We start from the raw sequence: 21,755 nt of genomic DNA, 5'->3' as shown, positions 1-21,755 counted from the left end.
CCTATGGTCTCCAATTGTGGATTTGTCAGCAGAAAAGTTGCTAACAAAAGGACAAAGAGGGACAATTTTAGGTGTGCTAGCATGAGAAAATGCCAATCCTCATTATCACTGATACAAAAGCTGACATGGCAAGACACAGTAAAGCCAAGTATAGTACAGAGCATGGCTTGAATTTGTCACATGACTGAATCTATGATAATTATTTTGTAAAGTTGTACTCAAATTGATATTAGGCCACGGGGTTGTCATTATGTTTCTGTTCTCTCTTACAAAGTGGGATCATTAGCAGTAGATGTGGCTAGCAGTAGCTACGGTTAGAATAGTTTCAAAACAGAGGCTGGAAAATTAAATCTTCTATTTACATTTGTGTTCTGAGCAGAAGTGAGACGGCCACTGTGTTCACTGATTGGTAAATATCCTTTCGGAGTGGATGAAATGGAGTCTGACAGGGTGGCTGCACTCCCAGTGGAGTATGACACGACCACAAACACATCTGAGGAGTTAGCTCGCACATTAGTCCTCCCAAGTCAAGGAAATGGACGTGCTGTCTGTCTTTATCACATTCCTCATTAGAAACGGATGCATCTGCTGCAGCCCCCTCTTCTACATCACGGCCCAGCGCGCTCAATATGAAAAATAAAAATGCTGACCTTTTCTGAGGTCTCATATGCAGTTTGTCATGTTTTTCTTTTTTAAACATTAGCTAATTGATAGCAATAACTAACATCATGAACTGTACTGGTTAACATTTACGAGCAACGAGGCGCTGAAAGTCTGAGCTAACGAGGACAATCCAAATAAACAGATCACACTTTTTTTAATCAGTCCGTAGTTATTTTTATGCTGTGGAATGTCTGCAGAAATAGTTAGTTACTGTTATCACTTACAGTGTAGCAGCTCTGAAAAGTCAGGCCCTCATCAGCTTCCCTTTTTCTCTCTGATGTTATTCAGACAAAAAGAAGTGAAAAATCAATACATTTATTTATTTATTTTTTTAAAATTAAAATGGTTACAAAGCACAGAAACTGGAAACTTCTTCCATAAATGTTAAATAAACATCAACTTACAGAAATATTTTGGTTAGCTACCAAATCTTTTTTATTATTACATTTAATAATAGAACACTGACAGCACATAAGCCTGTAAATTGAATTACAGCTGACATTACTATCAGATTTGCTGTTATAGAAATTTATCAACACCTTCTGGCCAGTCGGATTCGAAATCTTAAATGATGAATGGGATGAAGAGTAGGTTTTTAAAACTACGTCTTATTATTGTCTTGTTAAGTATGTTGGGTGGTGATTTATAGCCGATATAAAAAAGGAAAGCGTCACATAAGATTACACACTGACCTAACGCTGAAACATTTGTGTAATCTTTCCTGCTGAAGTAAGCAACTGATGTCCGCCGACTCAAGAGCTTTTTACAGTTACTTCTAGGTAACGAGGTTAACATTGAATTACTTTTTGTATAAATGTTAACTAAACACACTCATACTTACATGATAAAGTCTGTTTAATATTCACCTTAAAACATATTATTCTTACCAACTATGAATTCTGCAGTAAATACGGTGAAACTAATACTAGAGCGAAGAATATAACCCAGGACCAGCTGGTTCTGGGATTTTAACTAACACTTATTTATTTCCTGAGTAGAAATAAATCCACACACATTTTCAGCAATTAAAGTGTGTTATTAAATATTGCTAATAAGCTGAACTCAGGTTTCTGTAAATACTGGAACCAGTGGGATCGTTCAGCCTCACATATTCATTCTGCCAAATAACCACCACAAATATTAATCAAAGCTGATTATTATTAAGTTAATGGATTTGTCTGGAGAACAGATGGAGTAAACATTAGTTAACTCAGATAAGATTTTTTTCGTCTTGTTTTATTCATTATTTAAAACTTGTCTAGCATTCGTTTTTTGTTGTTGTGATAATGCTGTGATTCATAGTTTGTAAATGTGAACCTATGCTGTATATAATACTGATTAAGGGATCTTGAGGGTAAGATAGCATTTCAGTGTATTACAGCCTCAATAAATGCGTTTTCCGTCCATCAGTATCTTAAATCCAGCCTAATCTCAGTCCTGTTTGGGATAAGGGTAATTGACTGACCATGAAAAGAAAATCAATAATGATGTGATGGCTCCATTTATTCAAATAAAAATTTGATATTGAATACACAAGCATACACAGAGTGACACGAAGTGCAATGCTTTTTGATTGTCCATGTCATCAAAGTAGAATAAAGTTAGAATACGTATAGAGTTACAATAAAAATAGAAATACAACTATCTGTACAGTAGCAAAGGAAAAATATATATGTAAATAGAATAAATAAATACATACCTACCTACATACATTTTTCTATATATTTCTTTCTTTGCTACTGTACAGATAATTATATTTCTATTATTTGTTGTATTTATTTATTAACTCTGTTTTTCTTCTCATCTCTCATGGTAGGAGACTGTCATATCAACTATAGTATAATTTATACAATGAGCCAGTCACTCTAACAGCTTCAGGATGTGTTCAATGTATAAAATGTTTTGGTATGTTTTATATGAACAGAGCTGGAGGAAGCACACCAGAAATGTCCTCCCTGCTGGTATACATTTGCCCACAAGTACCTGGTGTGGACATGCTGCCCTGGCTGGCTCAAACTGAAAGAGTGGATCAAGATCATGGTAATGGATCCCTTTCTGGACCTGGCGATCACCATCTGCATCGTGCTCAACACACTCTTTATGGCCTTGGAGCATTACCCAATGACAGACGACTTCAACAGGATGCTTTCTGTGGGCAACCTGGTGAGTAGGAGTCGGTTAATATGTTGAATATAGAAGCTTAGATAGCAGGGGCAGTCAGGGAAAGGCAGAAAAGGAGAGTGTGTTAGGATAGCATGAAAAATAAGAAACAGAAGAAAAAAAACTTCTGCTGAAAGCTTAAAAATGATGTTTTCTTTGCTGTCCCTGAAAAAATGTGTTCACTGTGACTTGTCAAGATAAAGGGACATTCTCACCTCTCCCGCAGCTTGCTCATTAGATCCGACACTACAATTGGTGTAACATGCAAGAGCAGCATTTCTGCAAGTCTGTTGTTCATTACGGAAGACAAAGCGATTGTAGGAGACAGGCTTGTTTCCTTGGGAGACATTTTCAAAAAAATAAAATAAAATAAAATAAAAACAGCCAAAAAAAAAAAGAAGCTATATGTCTGATGGACAAAGGGTCAGTGAGAAATACAAATAATCTTCAATCTAAACACCATTTAGCTTGGAGTGAATGTATATATAAAATAAATATAGAATTCCAAAGAATTATTTGGTGCTTCTTTTTTGATGTAATCCTGTACATCCAAGAGTGATTAATATTTTGGGAAATATCTCTGTAATATCTGTTATAAATAGGAATAGAAGTGAACCATTACATGAATGCAAATGCAGAATTATTTTACGAAAATACAGCTTGGTGTAATGTTTTTCCACACATTAAGGAGGTGCTTTTCAGATTTATATAAGATTATAATTGACAAGTATATCTTAATGACACATAAATTGATATAGGATAATCAGAAAATACGCATTTCAGGGATAAATGACGATGTGATTTTAAAATTCTCATTTACTGCAAGTCAAGCGAAGGCATGTTATATATGCAATTCATCCAAAAATTAGACTCTTAGCTTGTGTAAGTATCGAATAAACTGCGGTACACATGGAGCCGCTGTCTGTGTAATACATTATGCAATGCAAACAAGCAACATCCATCCATGTCACCATTCCTTTGTTCTCTGCATTACACTCTTGCCGTGTACCTCCGCATGTTGTGACTAGATGGTCTGTATTATGTCTTGAAGAGGAGTCATGTCAGGACAACAGCACTCAGTCAAATCAATATGCCTCGCTCCACTTTGCAAGCTGGTGTTTATCAAGCTGTAGATGTGGTGCAGTTTCCTCAACAGTGGGGTCATGAGAACATATTGGGTGACAGAGCTTGCATGGGAAGATATATGCATCCCCCCAGGGTGGTCGAAATCATTATTTTTGCATGACTTATGATGGTATTGACTCAGTCTCACCTCTGTCTCGGCGCCGGTGAATAGCCTGTACTGTCCATGGCTGCTTTGTAGATGTAATCATATTCAAAACACAGTAGGAGTGTGCGGTGGAGAGTACATTATTTGGCATATGACGGTTCAGAGAATTGTTAGATGAAGAGGATCTACTACAGATTTTCTAACTGAAGCATAAACGAAGCATGTTCTCCTTTTTGGGCCTCAGTTTTATAGGGTTTCTCTCTGACATTTTAGCCTCAGATGCTTCATTGTTGACGGATACTTTATTCTCATGTGGTATTTGTTATCATAGAGTTCTTGGTGTAATAATGAAAACAATAAAAAAGTTTTATCTTTAAACTCTCACACAAACTTGGCATTATAAGATTCTATCTGGGGGAAAGAGATGTTTTGAGGTTAGTGTTTTGGCGTTCCTGCTTGTTCTAATAGTGAGATTCCAGAAAACAGTGAAGACATGAAGTCATAATCTATCTGTTTATAGATATTAGATAGAATTTTTTTATATATATTTATCATTAGAATTTAATGACTTGATGAATTCAACAAACAAGAATATCCATTTGAATTCCATGACTTTTTTTGTTCTAAAGTTCAGGAAAATAAAAATGACAGAAATCTATTGAAATGTACAGTAATTTACTTCACATTTACAAACTTCCGAGACATTTACAAAGTGGGAATTCTTGAAGCGGAGGCCACACACACACACACACACACACACACAGAAGCTTATTATTCTTTAAGCTTAGATTCTGTCTGATGTTTCTTAATACACCATCCCTCAGTCTCTTAATAAGTTTCTTTCTCATTCGGCTTGCATCATTGAAGCTTTGAATTTGCTCTTTTCTGTCAGTGTTTAAATGAACTTGGATCATAATTGGCCATGGTTCCTGATGTACTGTATTTTCCAGAATGATGATTGACTAGCAGTTAGGATAAAGTACAATATAGCCATTATATAATAATTTGACCCACAATATGGTTGTAGCAATTTTTCTTTGTATTTTTGTAAACATTTAAGAAACATTTTGGAAAATTTCTCTCACACGTCTGAAAAGAAAACCAATCGAATGTTTCTGTGGCTGAATTCTTGCTGGTTAAGCGTGATTTGCTCACACATTGAACGCCACGTAATGCAAAATAAGCCTGATCATTTCAGTTTGTAGTTACAAGGATGGGTAAATACAAGGGGAACATTACAGATGTGATTTTCTGCTATCGGCGTACTCGTCAAGAACTGGAACACTTACAGTGAACAAAATGGAGATCATGTAGAATGCTCTGTGTTCTTGTATCTCATGTCTAATTGGGTCTACTGTTGGCTGTTGATTCACCTCCAGCATCACACAGCATCTCTTCATTTTTTCAAAGAAGCAGCATCAGCCTTCATTTGTCACATTTTCACAGTGAAATTCTTTCTTTACATAACCCAACTTAGGAAGTTGGGGTCAGAGATGATACAGCAGCCTGAAGCAGTGAAGGTTAAGAGCCTTTCTCAAGGGCCCAATCGTGGCAGCTTAGCAGTGCTGGGGCTTGAACCCTGACGTTTAGAGCACCAACTCAGAGCTTTAACTGCTTAAGTCACCACTGCCCACTCGTTCTTGCTCTCTCCTGACATTGCTTTAATAAGTTTTCTATTGTTGATAGAAAACAATCACCTAGGCTTGTGTCTGTAAGATCCTGTGTGGATCTAGCATATGCAGTATGTCTCACAGCAAACACACTTGTTATGTCGTCCAATGCAGTGTTTGTGCTGTTCGACACTGAAATATGAAGAGTCTGTCTCCTGGATGAAGAGACGGAAAGAGCGAATGGTAGGCAGCTTTGAGTCAGCCTTTCGATGAGTCATGCGTGCCATAGTCTGCAGTTGTCCAGATAACGTTTCACTAACCTCAGAGACTTGCTTTGTTTTGTCTGAGTGTCTGAGGTTAGGCATTCCTTTTAATTCCTTTTAAACTTAAGCTAGATTATAAATCCGAATCATTACTAAAGCTGTGATTATGGCAGCAGCCAGCCCTCTAATACATAACGTGACTAACCGAGATTCACTACTGTTACCTTTTTGTCATATTTGGATGATAGAAAATAAATTGTTGAAGATTACAGTGTAGGATTCCATGCAAGTGCAGACATATTCTAGCATTTTGTTAATGCATTGTTTTTGTTGTATTTATCCTGCCTACTCTCAGTCCTAAAAGTGAGACCAACAGTGTTTTCACATATGCAGAGTTTAGTCTGTTTGTTTTTCTCTTTGGTGCAGTTCATTTAGGTAGATAACACAACAATCACACTTGGGTGAAGACCAAAACCACTGATCTGAGACCAAGCACGCTTCAATTGCAGTGAGAAAGCAATTCGACCCTGAATCAACCTGACTGCATGAAGTGAACCAAAAATATTATGTGTTTTCGGGTGTGGACGGCATTTTTTCTTTGTAGACACAAGCTGCTGTAAGACTTAGAAAGGACAGTGCTGTAGTGCTATAGAAATATGTTCTGGAAATTTGGACTGCCACCTTAAAAAGAGAAAATAAAAGCAGTACTCAAAACATAAAAGGCCTTAAACTAGTTATTTACTATGACAGCCAGCTCTCCACATTCCAGTGATTTTTGGTATTTCTACATGCACTTGGTGATTGATTGTCCACTAGCCGCCCCCAACCCCCCCACCCCCCACCCCATTCGCCATACTTCTGATCAATGAACAAAAGCATTTTATGAGGATGTATTTAGCCCAACATGCTCTTTTTTGTTGCTGGGTATTTATTTGCTTCATTTCATTATGTGCCATATGAAAATAAACCATACCAAAGAGAAAATAAACCAAAAGTATCAATTTCACACTGTTCCAATCTCAGTAAACAGGTTAATAGGTATGAAATCTCCCCCCAAAAAATGTTGAAAAGCCATGATAATTTGACAGTCCCACTTATCCTGTCTTTACCATCTAAAAGTCTCAAGAAAGCACTTATTGGAAATGTAGAACAGCCTTATTCACTGCTGCCAAGTCATTCACAATGACCTAATTTTACTGAACAGATTAAAATGTGTTCTACACAACAATCTGATAGAGTAGAATATCAAAATGAGTACAAAAATGCAAGTAAGCAGACAAAATACAAAAGCTTTTGTTGGTAAATATGTTGTAATTTAGGATTTGTGACTATTTTGTCCGGCTCCTGCGTTTTCTTTTCTTTTCAGACGAAAGCTGGTTACATTGCAGCTTTTTGGCTGAGGTGTTGTCTTTTGGAATGCCCCATGGTGATACGAAATTTATATTAGAAACCCCCAAATAATCAAGATGCCCCCTTCTGTAGGAGCTTTTTTTTTCTGTGTAGTATGATAATCGCATTTGGCAGCAGCTCATCAGGGCTAATGAGCAGTATGCTGAGCTAATTACACTGTGGAGATGGAAATGAGAATGCAGCTCCTTTTTGTTGAAAGGTGAGTGTTGACGGTGGCCCACTTGAGGCGATAGAGGATGAGCCTCTAATCCCAGTCACAATGAATCTGCCTGATCATACATCTTTCTTACCTAAGCATTTTGCACAGCCGCTCTAGGACTCAAGTGTAGTAAGCATCAATGGTGTTTACATCCTTCAGAATAAGATGGTCAACACTGTGTCATGTGAGGAGAGAGAGCATGGCAGATATGCTATAATGCTTCAGTTTCTTGAGTCATTATATACTGTACAGGATGATTATTTGTGGGGTGAAAAAGAGTTCAAAGAAATTAGGAGAGATCCTTCTTGGCCAGGTCTTCAGATTAAAGACGTAAGGCACACACAGATGACAGACAGAACACGCTCAGATGATGTAATATTGTAACCTGCAAAGCTTCACAAAGGTGAGGCTGGTGACAGGGCAAGCCAGCTTTACAAGGCCCAGCTCTGGCTGTGATGTGCAGCCTCCCACAGTGCTTGGGTCACGTATCCTGTGTCACATTCATGAGCCTTTCTCTGGGCAACAACAACCAGAACGCCACCATCTTCAGGGACATATAAACTGCAAAAAGCAGACCTTTCAGACTGGCTGCAGATTTTAAGAACATAAACATCTCATCATAAGATAAACAAATAATTACTTAGTACATAATGTTTTGGCTGAAATTGGACAAAAAATGAAGAACCAACAAATTGTCCTGAAGATCATCGCTCTGGACCCATAGTACTACTTCCAACAGGGCTGGAACATCTTAGTCAGCTTCATCGTTTGTCTCAGCTTTCAGCTTAATGTAGCTCTGGCCTTCTAATGTAGAGGGCCTGTCTGTCCTACGCTCCTTCAGACTGGTAATGTCTTATTTAATAGCCATGTTAAATACTTTAATCATAAACCAAACAGCAGCATAAAATCATCTCAGTGAAATCTTGTAACACTCAATCAAGAATTACTAATGACCAATGAATTACCAAGGAATTCTGAAATGTTTTAGTGTGACTTGTTTGTTGAATTCCATTAATAAACCCATTAAAATAAATAAAATATTTGTGATTTTACACTCCCTAAACCAAAATATTATTCACATCCACTAATAGCAGCACCTTATTATACAAATGCAATGGCTTGGACACATGGACAAAACTCCACTTGAACTGGTACTGATTTCCCAATGGATAGTCCAATTTGTTATTTGGGTCAGGAGGTGAAACACAAAAAAAAGGACCAACAAACTCCAACAATAAAACAGTGAGCTAAACTCAACAGGAAGTGTCTCAAGATACTGATGGTATTCATACCTGACAGGTTCAAAATTGTTATGAAGACAGGTGAAGACAGAATTAATGCTAATTCAGCCTGCAAGGTTATTATTTCACTCTTATAATAAAGGTCTTGAGATGATAGAAAGTCTTAGCAAAGCTGTTCTTATGTAGCTCAGTGAAACTTTTGAATGTTGGAAGATTACAGGAAAAATACATTTTGTTTACTTGAAATTATTTGCTTACTTTCAGGTCGTGTTGTATCCATGTTATTTGTTGGTTACAAATAAGCACAGATTCCTCTCCATGACAAAGTTTTGCTGAAAGGACAAATCATTCAAATTTCAAGCTAAATTCCAAACACATTTTTAATAATTCATGAAAGCATTCTAAAAAAAAATATAAATTTCACATAAATGCTAACTGAATGACTGAAACTGAATGAGTTTCAAACTTCAGTTCGGTTCTTATGGTGAAGTGTGGAAAATCTTGTCTATAGTAATCTACATTACAGATGTGATAAATAGAATTAGGTTTCAAAGTGTTTCTTTAAGTGTAAATGTACACACATTCTTATATCTTTAACTATAGTAACGGCAGTAAATAAGTGTTGATCTTGAAATGAAATAATACTACATGAATTCTTGTTCTACACTCACAGGTCTTCACAGGAATCTTCACAGCTGAGATGGTCCTGAAGATCATCGCCTTGGACCCATACTACTACTTCCAACAGGGCTGGAACATCTTTGACAGCTTCATTGTTTGTCTCAGCTTGATGGAGCTTGGGCTTTCTAATGTCGAAGGCCTGTCTGTCCTGCGCTCCTTCAGACTGGTAATGTCTTATTTAACTATGTTAAATACTTTAATCATAAACCAAACAGCAGCATAAAATAAGCCCAGAGAAATATTACAACACTCAATCAAGCAATGGAATTTAAATAGACAAGGTCATTTTTCAAAGTGAACTATTACTCAGGTCTTGGTGCTTTCCTAACATTAATGGCTTAATCAGAAGTAAGCAGAAATGCTGACGTTGCTAATAAGAAAATCCTAGCAGACAGAGGAAGGTTAAACAGTATGTTAGTGTCTGAGTGCATGAGCTTAGATTATATGTAAGTTGTTTATAAGCATATAATAAGTAGACTTTAACAGAAAATAAGGTCTTTACACTTATTGGTAACATGAATATTAAACTTGAATACACAAAATAGATAAGATGATTATTAGTAACAATCAAATCAACAGAAATGCAAAATACACACCCTTTTGTTTTTCAGTCATAAGACCTAGGTTTGTGAATACAAAAGGCCATTTAGATAGAGTTGTGTATTCCATACTGTGTGCTGCGCTTTCCCATTAAGGGAATTGTATTTTCCAGTGGGCAAATTTTATTTACATATTTCTGACATCTGATTCAGTTGAAGAAGGCAGGGAAATTGATTTTTCCAGATGTCTTTTGTATAACTGCATGAAAGGGTCAAACATCATAAATACAACATCTAAGCTATATATGTTGGCATCTCTTTATAAGGAGAAAGATAGCACTAGATATTGCAATAAGTAGACCACTTTAACGGCTGCTTCTTGAATTAGATTCCTTCCCATGATATTATTATATTATTTCAGCAAATATATAATAAAAATCACTGTTTCCTCTCACAGCTGCGAGTCTTCAAGCTGGCTAAATCATGGCCCACACTGAACACCCTGATAAAGATCATAGGCAACTCTGTGGGTGCTTTAGGAAACCTCACTCTGGTTTTGGCCATCATCGTCTTCATCTTCGCCGTGGTGGGCATGCAGCTGTTTGGGAAGAATTATGAGATGTGTGTATGCAAGCTCTCCAAGGATTGTAAACTGCCACGATGGCACATGAAAGACTTCTTCCACTCCTTTCTAATCGTGTTCCGGGTGCTGTGTGGTGAATGGATCGAGACCATGTGGGATTGTATGGAGGTTGCTGGACAGCCCCTTTGCATCCTGGTCTTCATGCTGGTCATGGTGATTGGGAACCTGGTGGTAAGTGGTGATTCTTTCTCTTCTTTTGCATCCTGTGTAGACCAGATGACTGTTGTTGTTGTTGCACAGAGTAGTTTGTATCAGGGTTCGGAAGCACAATTGTAGAGAAGTTTGTATCTTTTTAGATGTGCCATCTTGACTTGGAGATAGATTGTTTCCCCTAGGTCAGTTTGGCTCTGTTTGGTCTGTGCAAACACAGTCAACCCATGTTCCCTACTGTCAACAAGCGTAGCTAAGAGCTAGAACCCTGCGGCACCCCTTGAGCGTCTGACCCTTTCTACATGGCATCTTGCTATGTTCCTTTTTGTTACTCTCTGTCTTTCTCTCAGTCTCTCTGGGCTTGTTCATGGCTTTCTGTCAGTCTTACTTGTTGTCACTCTCTCTGCTTCTCCCCAATGTGCCTATTCTCTTGCTCTTATCAGACATTGCTTCAGTGCTTTTCCTGGCTAAAGACAGTGGTAGGTCCACACAGACTGTTTTCTGTTATGGAACAAGTGGAGACATCCCTCTAACTGAAGAGCCTTCTGACAATTCTGTATGTGTGTGTGTGTGTTTGGTTCTCTACTTTGAACCTCCTCTCAAAGCTTAGATTTCAGCATTTCTCTAAATGAACATACCGAGCATGACATTTAAATATCAGTTTTATATCTGTCATGTCAAAAAACATGAGATTAATTGTATTGTTTTTTTCTGTTCTTTTATATTTTTGATGTAAAAACAGATAACTTGTTCTAAACAGATACAAATACAAATAGGAGGTGCACGTTTAGTTCATTACTTGGTCTTCATCTTAGCATGTGCCCACTGTAGCTTCAGATTGTGTTCTTGGCTGATGGTAGTATAACCCCATATGGTGTGTTGTGAATCAGTTGTGAGATGCTTTGGTGCTCACCACAATTGTATAGAGTGATTACTTGAGTGACTATAGCCTTCATATGAACTGGAACCAGTCTGCCAATTCTCCTCTGATGTCTTTTATTAATAAGGCTTTTCTGGCTATAGACCTGCTGCTCACTTGATGCATGATATTGAATCATTCTGTGTAAACTCTAGAGACTGTTGTGTGTGAAAATCCCAGCTCACTGGTTTGAAATACTCAGACCAGTCCATCTGGCACCAATAACCACAACAATTACATTACTTCAAGTAACAATTACTTGAGATTTTTCAGCCACTCTGATCTTTGGTGTGAATATTAGCTGAGGCTCCTGATATTTATTCCTAATAAAGTGTCCAGTGATTGTGTGTTTACAGTGTATATATACTGTGTATATGTAAAATTTAAATATATCTAGAGTATAATAGCTACAATAAAAACTTAATATCAAATGTAATTATTTTACACGAAAAAAGGCCCTTGTCCAAAAAATGACAGATTAGAAAAATGATAGATGCTAAGCTTGAAGTTTGATATAACTTTCTATAACCTATAATGTCTATAGCTCAATATATCAGCTTCATATAACTCAATATAACTGAGATAGTCAGGAGAGGGTTGTCATAATTTAATGCTGAATGGATGAGTATGATTCTGGTGTACATATAGTAACTAGACACACACACACACACACACACACAGAGGACAACACCCATAAACCCACAGCATAATGATGCGTCCTCAAGGCTGTCAGCACGAGGGCCTTTCTGTCCTAAATCATGCATGGACAGGTGCTGCCTTTTGGACTGTTAAATGTGGACCTCTGTCACAGTACTGATGTGTAATATTGCTTAGATGCACTCAGACTACTGTCCTGCTCTAAGCACAAATTTAAAGCTAAAACAAGCTACAGATTTATGTCCATTAGATAGGTTAGAAAATTAACTGACCATCTAATTGACCTGCACACTGGACATGCTAGGAAGGTTATTTTCCAATATTTTTATTTATTTCAGTTTATTTCTATACAGTCCTCTATTTTGTGACATATGAATATCCAACCTTTACCTGAGCATTATAGTTTAGTAGTTTAACAGTGTTGTATTGAAAGATTTTTTAGCCAATATTCAGTATAATATCCCTGATACATCTTTCCGTCACTAGGCTTGGTCGCTGTAAAGTGTTGTGTATCTGTTGATGTCTTTCTGCTCCTAATTGAGTCCCATTGAAGGTGGAGCATTCACATGACAGCATGTGGTGTTAATAAGCCCATGTCTTCCTCTGGCTCTGGCCTTGTGCAAGGTCTCAATACCTCAGTAGGGCAAGTGCACCAATTATCCAGCCCCATGTACCAGCTAATATTGTCTTTCTCAGTGGGGACACATCTAGTGTGCAGCATCATTTGCTTAAGTACTTGTGTAATGCATGCGACCGCCCTTCCTCTCTCTCTTTATCTTTTTCTACTGCACTCTCCTTCTTCTTCCTGCTGTCACAGGCTGATTATAGTGAACATACAGAGAGCTGTTGTGTAAATGTGGGTCATTTTTAGAATAGCTGTAAAGTTGTCAGTATATATTAGTCATGTCTGAAAGTTCTGGAAAGATCTCTTGTAATTGTAGCTTTCAAGCCTTGCATACTTAAACTATGCAAAGGTTAAAGAAAATCTGAGTTGAAGTGAAACTGAAGTTGAACTGACTGCTTGCATCATTTCTGTGATATTTTCAAGCCTGGTAGTTATGTCTTTGTAGGTTACAGAACCAAACTTATACAATCAAACAGGATGAGTTTGTTAATCTGTGCTAATTTTTTAATTACAGTGAATTTACTTGAGTCTGAACCTTACTATTTTTTGTAAGCAGTCTTAACTTTGTGATATAATAACAGGCTCCACTTGCTGTGGCTGTCCAATAGATGATGTAGATAACAGGTGTGGCTGCCACCCAGATACCAAAACGTTTCCACATGGAGCTGAGAAAGACAGAGAATGAGCAGAGACAGAGGGCTAGCATTGCTTAAAATCCATGTGCGCATAAACACAAAGGCATTTCGTCAGCAAGCACATCCCAGCAACATGCAAAAAGAAAAAAATAAGGCTTCAGCTTTGAGCATGAGCTACGGTAACCTGATAGCAGTATATACAGGTCACTGGGGTTCAGGTGCATGTGATCCTGGTGTAAGGAAGTGCCACGGTCCACTCACTCACCCTCTAATCACCTCCTGTAATCTCAGTGGATGTGTTACCTGAGCGTGGTGTACACCCTGTAGACCAGAAGGTGAAGGAGGATGTCAGTTTAGTGAGGTGCTTCAAGACACCTTGAAGTTTCAGTGAAACTGAAATCTAAAGTGTGGCTTGAAGTCATTATACCACATGTGTGGATATTTTGTGGATATGTAGATATGTCAGTTCACCCGTGTGAACAATTATAATGATTATAAAGCGGGGTTCTGTAACTGGAGATGGTGAGATAAAGATGTTATCAGATGGGCAACATCCCAGATACCCACTATAATGTATCAGGGGTAGACTGGAGACTCCATATGCGGTCCGAGACGTGAAGAAGAGTGTGACAGAAAATGCACAGACCCCCAATTAAAAGTCCATGTAGATAAGAAAAATGATTCTCTGCGAAGGATTTGTAGCACTTTCTAAAAGCAGCTAGAAAATTTGGAACCACAGGATGTTCAGTTGGATCAGACTCATGCCGAGTGTTGCAGTGAAAATCACAGAGAGACAGAGAACTTATTACCAGTGTGTAGCTGTCAGTGAACTAAAGGAAACCGCATTCCTCCTTTTTGAAGCATGATTACTGCACCAGTGGCTTGTCACTGAATCTACTTTGTATAAAAATGTTCATGCCTATTACTTGGTTATGACCCTACAGTCAGTCTACATGTTTGGAGCAGTTTCACTCTGCAGTAACGATTTACTGATGTAAATACTGTATTTATTAACCTAATATACTGTCCATTGAAGGATAAAATGGGGTCCAGCCCAGGGTGTATTCCCGCTTTAGGCTCAGGGCTCCCAGGATAGGCTCCAGAGCCATTCCAGATGGAAGTTGTACTTTGTTTTTGCCACCCAGCATGTTTTTACAAATTTGTTTTTAATAACATCATCAGACTTTTAGGATTTCTGACTAAACAAATAGCTAATATTTCTATCGCACACTCAGATACTTTCTGTACAATTGTTTTAGCCTAGTATAAATGATTTCTGTATAGTTTTTGGCCATCAATTCTGCATAGTATATTCACCAACATGTTGCATAGATAATGCTCTATTTATAGTGTGTGGTCTGTGAGACTTGTTTGGTTTGTGTTTGCCTCTCGGCTCTCATCGCTCATCTACAGAGGCGTGGGATGCCCAAAACCAGAGCTACCTGTGTTTTTTTATTATTAGCTTTTAAAATAACACCATGAGACGTTTAGTATTAGTGACTAATATATAGTATTGTAAGCTACTATTTAATCTCACTTATTTCTGGCCACTTTTTCTGGCCACAAACTTCACAGTCTTGAAGGCTGCAATTCTGCATAGCATATGCACAAACATGCACTGGTTTCTAACATAAAACACTTCTTTTTTTTGAATACTATGACTCAAGGAGCTTTTCAGAGAAAGATAATGTCAGAAGCTGCTAGTGGCAAATAAATGTGATGCTCTCATGAGTTTGTCGAAGTACTCTGGGAACAGTCTGTGACAAGTCACAGGCAATGTCTGTTAAATGGCCTTTTCCTGTTCAAATACATGGTTCTTGGATGTTTTAGTGACAAAATGTACCAGAATTTCTAATAAAAGCTAGAGGTCTAACTTTGAGGCTTTAGCTCTGTGTTGTTTTATGGTCCTGGAGAAATGTTGTTTTATTTCACTATGTAATGCGTCAGCTATATATGGTTGAAATGACAATAAACAGCTTCTTGACTTGACTTGACTTGGAGATTTCTAGATATGAGGCTGCATCGATATTAAAATGTATTTAAAAAATCCTTAGACTGTTTTGAGGGGGAATGATCCCACCATATCCATATATAAGGAGTTACAGTCACCTCTCTTTGAACAAGGCCAATACTTTAAGTGAAGGTGTATGACACTGACATTGAGTCACTTTCAATCTACAAATGTTATGATTTAATCATCAGCCTTCAATGAAATGTCTCAGGTGTTGTTAAGTGCTGTGCTTCTCGGTAACTTGCGTCAAAGGGGCATGATTTTATGACTTCACTCAAGTGTCCTTAGCGCCTGTGAATGTATGGTATGGTTACTTTCTCGGCTGTAATCACAACTTGCTCTTGGTCATTGTATATGTTTTGGCCTCTTTATTATGCGGCTATGTGCTAATTCCTTAGTAGGCCTGCTGGCAGTTAACACCTTGACAAGTGGGATCCTGCAGCATTGGACATTCCACACTGAATACCTGATTGGTGGTGTTAGAACATGGCATGTCTGCTCAGAGATTACCCACTTTTCTTTCTGAGTTCCACTGTGTTACTCATCCCAAAGACTCAGACACACAAGCTTTGCTGGAATTTGTACTTGATTAAACTATAATATAAAAATCATAAAAATAAATCATGTGTTCTACCGAAAGACCTTTTTATAGGTAGCTGTAAACTAGAAACATATATCCATATGTCTACACCTGTGGTGAATGACAAGGTCATTCTGAGAAAATGCGTCTATGTTGAGGATCATAGGTCAGGGGTTAAGCTGGCATTCTGTTAAAGATTACACATCATAGACTGTGACTCCATCCGGATAAACTACGGCACTTACAGGTTACACTATATATATTTACATGGATATACGAGTATCTAGAGTATCCAGACACAAGATCTTTAAAGCTATATTATACATACTATGGGCAGTGCAGAGATAGCCTACCTAAGCAGACATTTAAAAGGAACGAATATAATTAATGACCGTTTGGATATGGGATGGATTTTTAACTGAGTTATTAGCATGTCATTTATTCACAGCAACTCTGGTATTTATAGAATATATACGAGTAAATATAATCTATCTATACAGCATGTATAATACAGTCAAATAATACAAATCTGACAAATTAGTAATTAAAAACTTTACACTAACATTTTTTTTTTCAGAATTGATATCACTATCTATCTTTGCTAGACTGCTGATAATCTCAGTATTCTATGTATAGAAATACATTAAACATTGGATTTTTTTTTTTTTTATTTAAATGTATTTTTGCAAACAAGTCTTTGTCTATATTGTAGGTAAATGTTCTGATGCCGGTAAGGAAATTTCGTTCTAATGATACTCACAAGAGAAAGGCTTTACTAGACAAATTTATTTCCTTCTTTCAAGAAAAGCAAGTTATCGTCATTGCATTGTTTATGACGCAGTTATTTCATGCCATTCTCCACTGTATCATGAACACAACAGTGAGCAAGAGATTTTGCTCTTTAATGCCATTCTAATCAGGAATACAAAATAAACACGAATTCAGATAATCTAGAACCTAAGATGCAGCTTTTTAAGGTTTTAAAGGAAACTCACGTGGATATCAGAATGACACATAACTTGATATATAGAATCAAGGAAGCTTTTCAGGGTTATATGACATGATGTGACAAAATGTATTATATAATAAGTAATTCCAATTGTTTTACATAATTAAATCCTGAATTTATATATTCCTGTAAGGCTGATTTGCAACATTGTCCAAACGCTATACAAATAAAACTGAACTGAATGGAATCATGTGCTTAAACCTCTTTAATGATAGTAATATAGGAGTAAGTGAACCATCAGAAGAAATATTATTAATATGATCTCTATTGTGTATACAAAATTTGGCAAAACTGCATTCAGGTCATTGACATCAAAACATATTTGAAGACAAGTGCATTTTTTATTTCATTTTGAACAGAGAATCTCCATTTCATCACACAGTTGTCGTTAGGGATTGGGAGAATTAAGAGTGATGATGTGCGTGTTTACCTACGCCTGCTATCGCTCGCTCCCTCACTGGCTGACTGACACACTCACCACCTGTTGTCTCACAAAGGTACAGTCTGATAACCCTGGTCAGCTGCCTATGTTGTGTTGCATAGATAATGCTCTATTTATAGTGTGTGGTCTGTGGGACTCGCTAGGTTTGCGTTTGGCTCTCATCTGCAGCGAAGTGAGACACCCAGAACAAGAGCTACCTGTGTGATGAGGTCATACGGTCACATGGTGACCCATGTTACAAGTTAAGGGGTGTGTTCCGATTCTTGCGTGCAGTCTTTGCACGTTTCACTCAGTTAAATATTTTGCGAAACTGCTAGGCTTAAATGGCTTAGTTAGATATAGACTTGTCTTTTATTTTTATTGGGGCGTGAAAAGTGAGGAGGTGGATGCTTAGATAATTGCAACAACCCCAGGTATTTTTCTTACACAACTAAAATGTTTAGACCTGTAGCGCTTGAATAGAATATCTATGAATTGGATTTATTCTGTATGGCACCATGCACTGTTCGAACATGTGGAATGTCTGGGGATATATACCTCGATTATGCCAAGATATTGCGAGAGCCAGGATAAATAAGCACATTTCAAGACAGAGCTCAGCGTCTATAGTCTTTGCTTGCTTGTTTATATCTGTAATGCACATCTGTTCTTGGGTAAGACTTACAAAAACACATCTGACATTCTGTCGAATCGTCCAAGTGTCAAAAAGCCGAGCTGCATGCATGGAGAGCTGTAACCCTGCCCCAAGGCTGAGTTTGGCTGGACATTGGCATAGTCTAATGTTTGAATTGTGCACCCCCTGCCACCAGAGATCTACATTTCCCTGACAAATTAGATTCAAATGCAATCCTCTGCCTTTTACTCACCCAGGTTACACAACAATCTTAAATGTCATACAATCTTAATGCACATTTTATTAATATATTCCTACTTATATCTTTAGTATGAATGCAATCTTCCCTATTTCTAAACCAGAGCAGCACATTTATTGAGGAGCTGCCAGAGTTTCTCCTGATACAATATTACCACCTGTCTTGAAGGCTTCTGCTCCAGGAGTATGCGTTACTATCAGTGAGCTCCTCATGTGTTCTAGCTAAATGGCATCATTAGCTATCATAGGCACTTGATGTTTTCTGGAGTGCATTATTTCATTATAAAGGCCTCAAGTGGACTGGAAGATTTCGTGCTTCAGTGCACGGTTTTATTGCGCTTAGTGCAATGATGGCATGGAAGTGCCGTCTCTTCCTCTCTGTTGGATATTGCTACTTTGATTTGCATTGTTTACAAAATTATAAATGGATCCTTATGATTATTAATTACAAAAATGCAACTAAGAGAGATTCAGACTTGCCTGTAAGGCAGAGAATATGTTCTAACTTGAAAGTTGTATTTTGAATGTTGTATTTATTAAATTAGTATTCTCTCTGTCTTCCTCTGTCTCTCTGTCTCTCTCTCTCTTTTCTTTTCAATAATGTTACCAAATTTACAATTCCTAAAAAAGAAATCCCATAACAATGCATGGCTAATGAATAATGCTTTAGGTGCTTATAACAGGTTACATATTTGTGAAGTTATACAATTTCATAAACTAGATGTCTTGTGCTTCAAATGATCTGTCCTGCCCTCCACAAATTGAGGTATTATCCAAGCAAACAAAAACAAACAAAACCTCACAGGAAATGACATGTATAAATGAGCATCCGTGAAGTCTGTTAATGTCAGAATGAGCCGAAAACAGTGATTACTTTTCACATTTGCTGCCATCTATTTACAACAAAAACGCTGGCACCGTTCAGATAATCAACACTTCAAGCCCCAGCAGCATGGCGAGTAGCAGGAGAACGAATATCACTGGCTGAGTCCCAAATCACATATCAGTGCACTAAACAGTATGTCAAATATGCACAGGCTACCTGCTACCCTAAAGAGTGTACTATTTTACTGTACTATTTAGCATGCTAGTTTGGGACACAGCCTTTTAAAATCTCCAGCTGTCACTGAAAGCAAATGATATGTGGCCATGTTGAAAGGGTAACATTAGTCTATAAGATCAAAAAACAGATGCTATGATCCCACAGGTATTAAACTCTTTTCAGTTTATTTTTTTATTTTTTTTGGGGTCTGTCATCTGTATTGTAATTTCCAAAGAACTGCATCTGGTGTACATGTTTAATGGGTCTTACCTAAAATAGTTGAGGGTGTTTGAATTTCAGAGCATCCACTGAGCTGGCGCCTATGATGCACGCTGAAAAACCTAGCATGGCATTTCATTTTAGGAATGCGCATGAAATTGTTCCCCCATACATACAGCACACATCCATGTGGGCTATGTAGATGAATGACTAGCTTTTACTGTGTCAGGTTATGCACGTAGCCACCAGTCTGCCTAATGCTGTATCACCTAAAAGGGTCTGTCTCCCCCAAAGGTTTTACACATTTTCACCCCTTTCAGCTCCCAACACACACATTCCTTTGAGAACACTGGGTGTCTGCTTCATATGTGTTGGGAGCTGAGAGCAGCGGGGTCCAAGCACTGGTTTGGGAGATGCAATAACTGTACTATGAAGGAATACTACCAATCCCACGCACACCAGGTAAAGAGACTACATTCACTTGAATAATAATATTCTAATCTAATATGTAAAATTTAATCAATCTAATATCTGATCTAATAATTTTAATATCTAAAATCTAATAAGAACTTCAGAGCTTTTCATAATAGGCATCTGATCATCCATAACAAGACTAAACAAGCTTGTTTTCACCTAACCACCACTGACTGCACACAAACGCATAATATATATAGACTGTATATATAAAGGGAAAGTTAAATTTCTGTAACTTATAACATCACCATGCTTTAGTTTGCAAAATGATATCCACCAGTGTTGCTATATCCTCCCATTAGTTCTTTTTTTAGCAGCTACACTCATTAATTTATACATTCTCCATCATTCAGGAATCGAAAGCATCAAAATAGGTGCTTGCTGTCCAGCTGGCAGATGGCGCTTGCTTTTCCTGAGTGATAAAGCTCAAATTTCTTTCCAGACCATACCTTTCAAGCATCTGGTTTATTTATAAATGCAAAGAAAAGTGAAATTTTATGCATTTATGTGCTTCGATTAGACCTGCTCTCTGTTAAGGGAATGAGTGTGAAAGAATATTTGGATATAAACCAAGCTGAAAGAAAGCTTAATCATGTCCAGTATAAATGATATAAAGTAAAACATTTCTTCAGATGTTGGCTGATCTAACGGGAATGGTACTGAGTAAAGCTGAGTGGATCAGAGGTAAATAGCACTTTGTCTTCATGCTGGTCTTACAGTGTGATGGTGATAGTGTGTCAGTTTGGGATCTGAAGCCCTCTCTAGCAGCAGAATGTTACAGCAAACAGCTTACAGAGGAACATTAGTGTGACCATACTGTTAACTGTGTGAGTCTTTAAAATCTTTCAGTAAAACTGATTTTAAGAAAATCAAATCAGTAGACATTCAAGGACTAATTACGATACTGGCATACTAACATGATACCTAGTGTTGTATTATCTGGCTTATCTAGCTCAAGTATTCAAGATAAATCTCATTATTCAAGAACTGTTTTGCTGATTTAAAAAAAAAGCACCTTAAAGCAACTAGCTCAGTTAGCAAGTACCATGCCTTTCAACCTTCTGGGAACATTTTTTTAACTGTAAGTCAGTTTGACAGCTTACAGTGTTGTTAGTCACGTTAGCTACAAACAGGCAGTGTAACTGCAGCAAGCTATTGATCAGAACAAATTGTAAAGTGCCTGATAGTAGTGGCTAGCTAGGTGAGAAAATATAATTACTCATAATTTGCATTCACGAGACTATAAGTAAAGGGGTCGCGTGTCATTAAGCATAATAAAATCTAAAATACAAAGCAGATATCTATCTATCTATCTATCTATCTATCTATCTATCTATCTATCTATCTATCTATCTATCTATCTATCTATCTATCTATCTATCTATCTATCTATCTGTCTGTCTGTCTGTCTGTCTGTCTATCTGTCTATCTATCTAGCTAGCTAGCTAGCTAGCTAGCAAAGCTGGCAAAGATGGCCTACT

The 21,755-nt window shown here is 37.4% G+C and overlaps 1 protein-coding gene across 4 annotated transcripts in view; it reads left to right on the top strand.

Annotated features, from left to right (window-relative positions):
• Nucleotides 1-21,755, top strand: part of scn5lab (sodium channel, voltage gated, type V-like, alpha b) — a 112,980-nt gene that overhangs the window by 52,722 nt on the left and 38,503 nt on the right. For all 4 annotated transcript variants that reach the window (XM_058392509.1, XM_058392492.1, XM_058392502.1 and 1 more), the window contains 3 exons: nucleotides 2,588-2,826; nucleotides 9,451-9,624; nucleotides 10,455-10,811. In XM_058392509.1, coding sequence (XP_058248492.1) covers nucleotides 2,588-2,826; nucleotides 9,451-9,624; nucleotides 10,455-10,811 — 770 coding nt within the window. The remainder of the gene's footprint in view (nucleotides 1-2,587; nucleotides 2,827-9,450; nucleotides 9,625-10,454; nucleotides 10,812-21,755) is intronic.

The sequence above is a fragment of the Hemibagrus wyckioides genome, linkage group LG01 (assembly GCF_019097595.1).
Source record: "Hemibagrus wyckioides isolate EC202008001 linkage group LG01, SWU_Hwy_1.0, whole genome shotgun sequence".
NCBI classification, from domain to species: Eukaryota; Metazoa; Chordata; class Actinopteri; order Siluriformes; family Bagridae; genus Hemibagrus; species Hemibagrus wyckioides.
The sequence above is the reverse complement of the archived record's forward strand: the minus strand, read 5'-3'. Positions and strand labels throughout refer to the sequence as shown.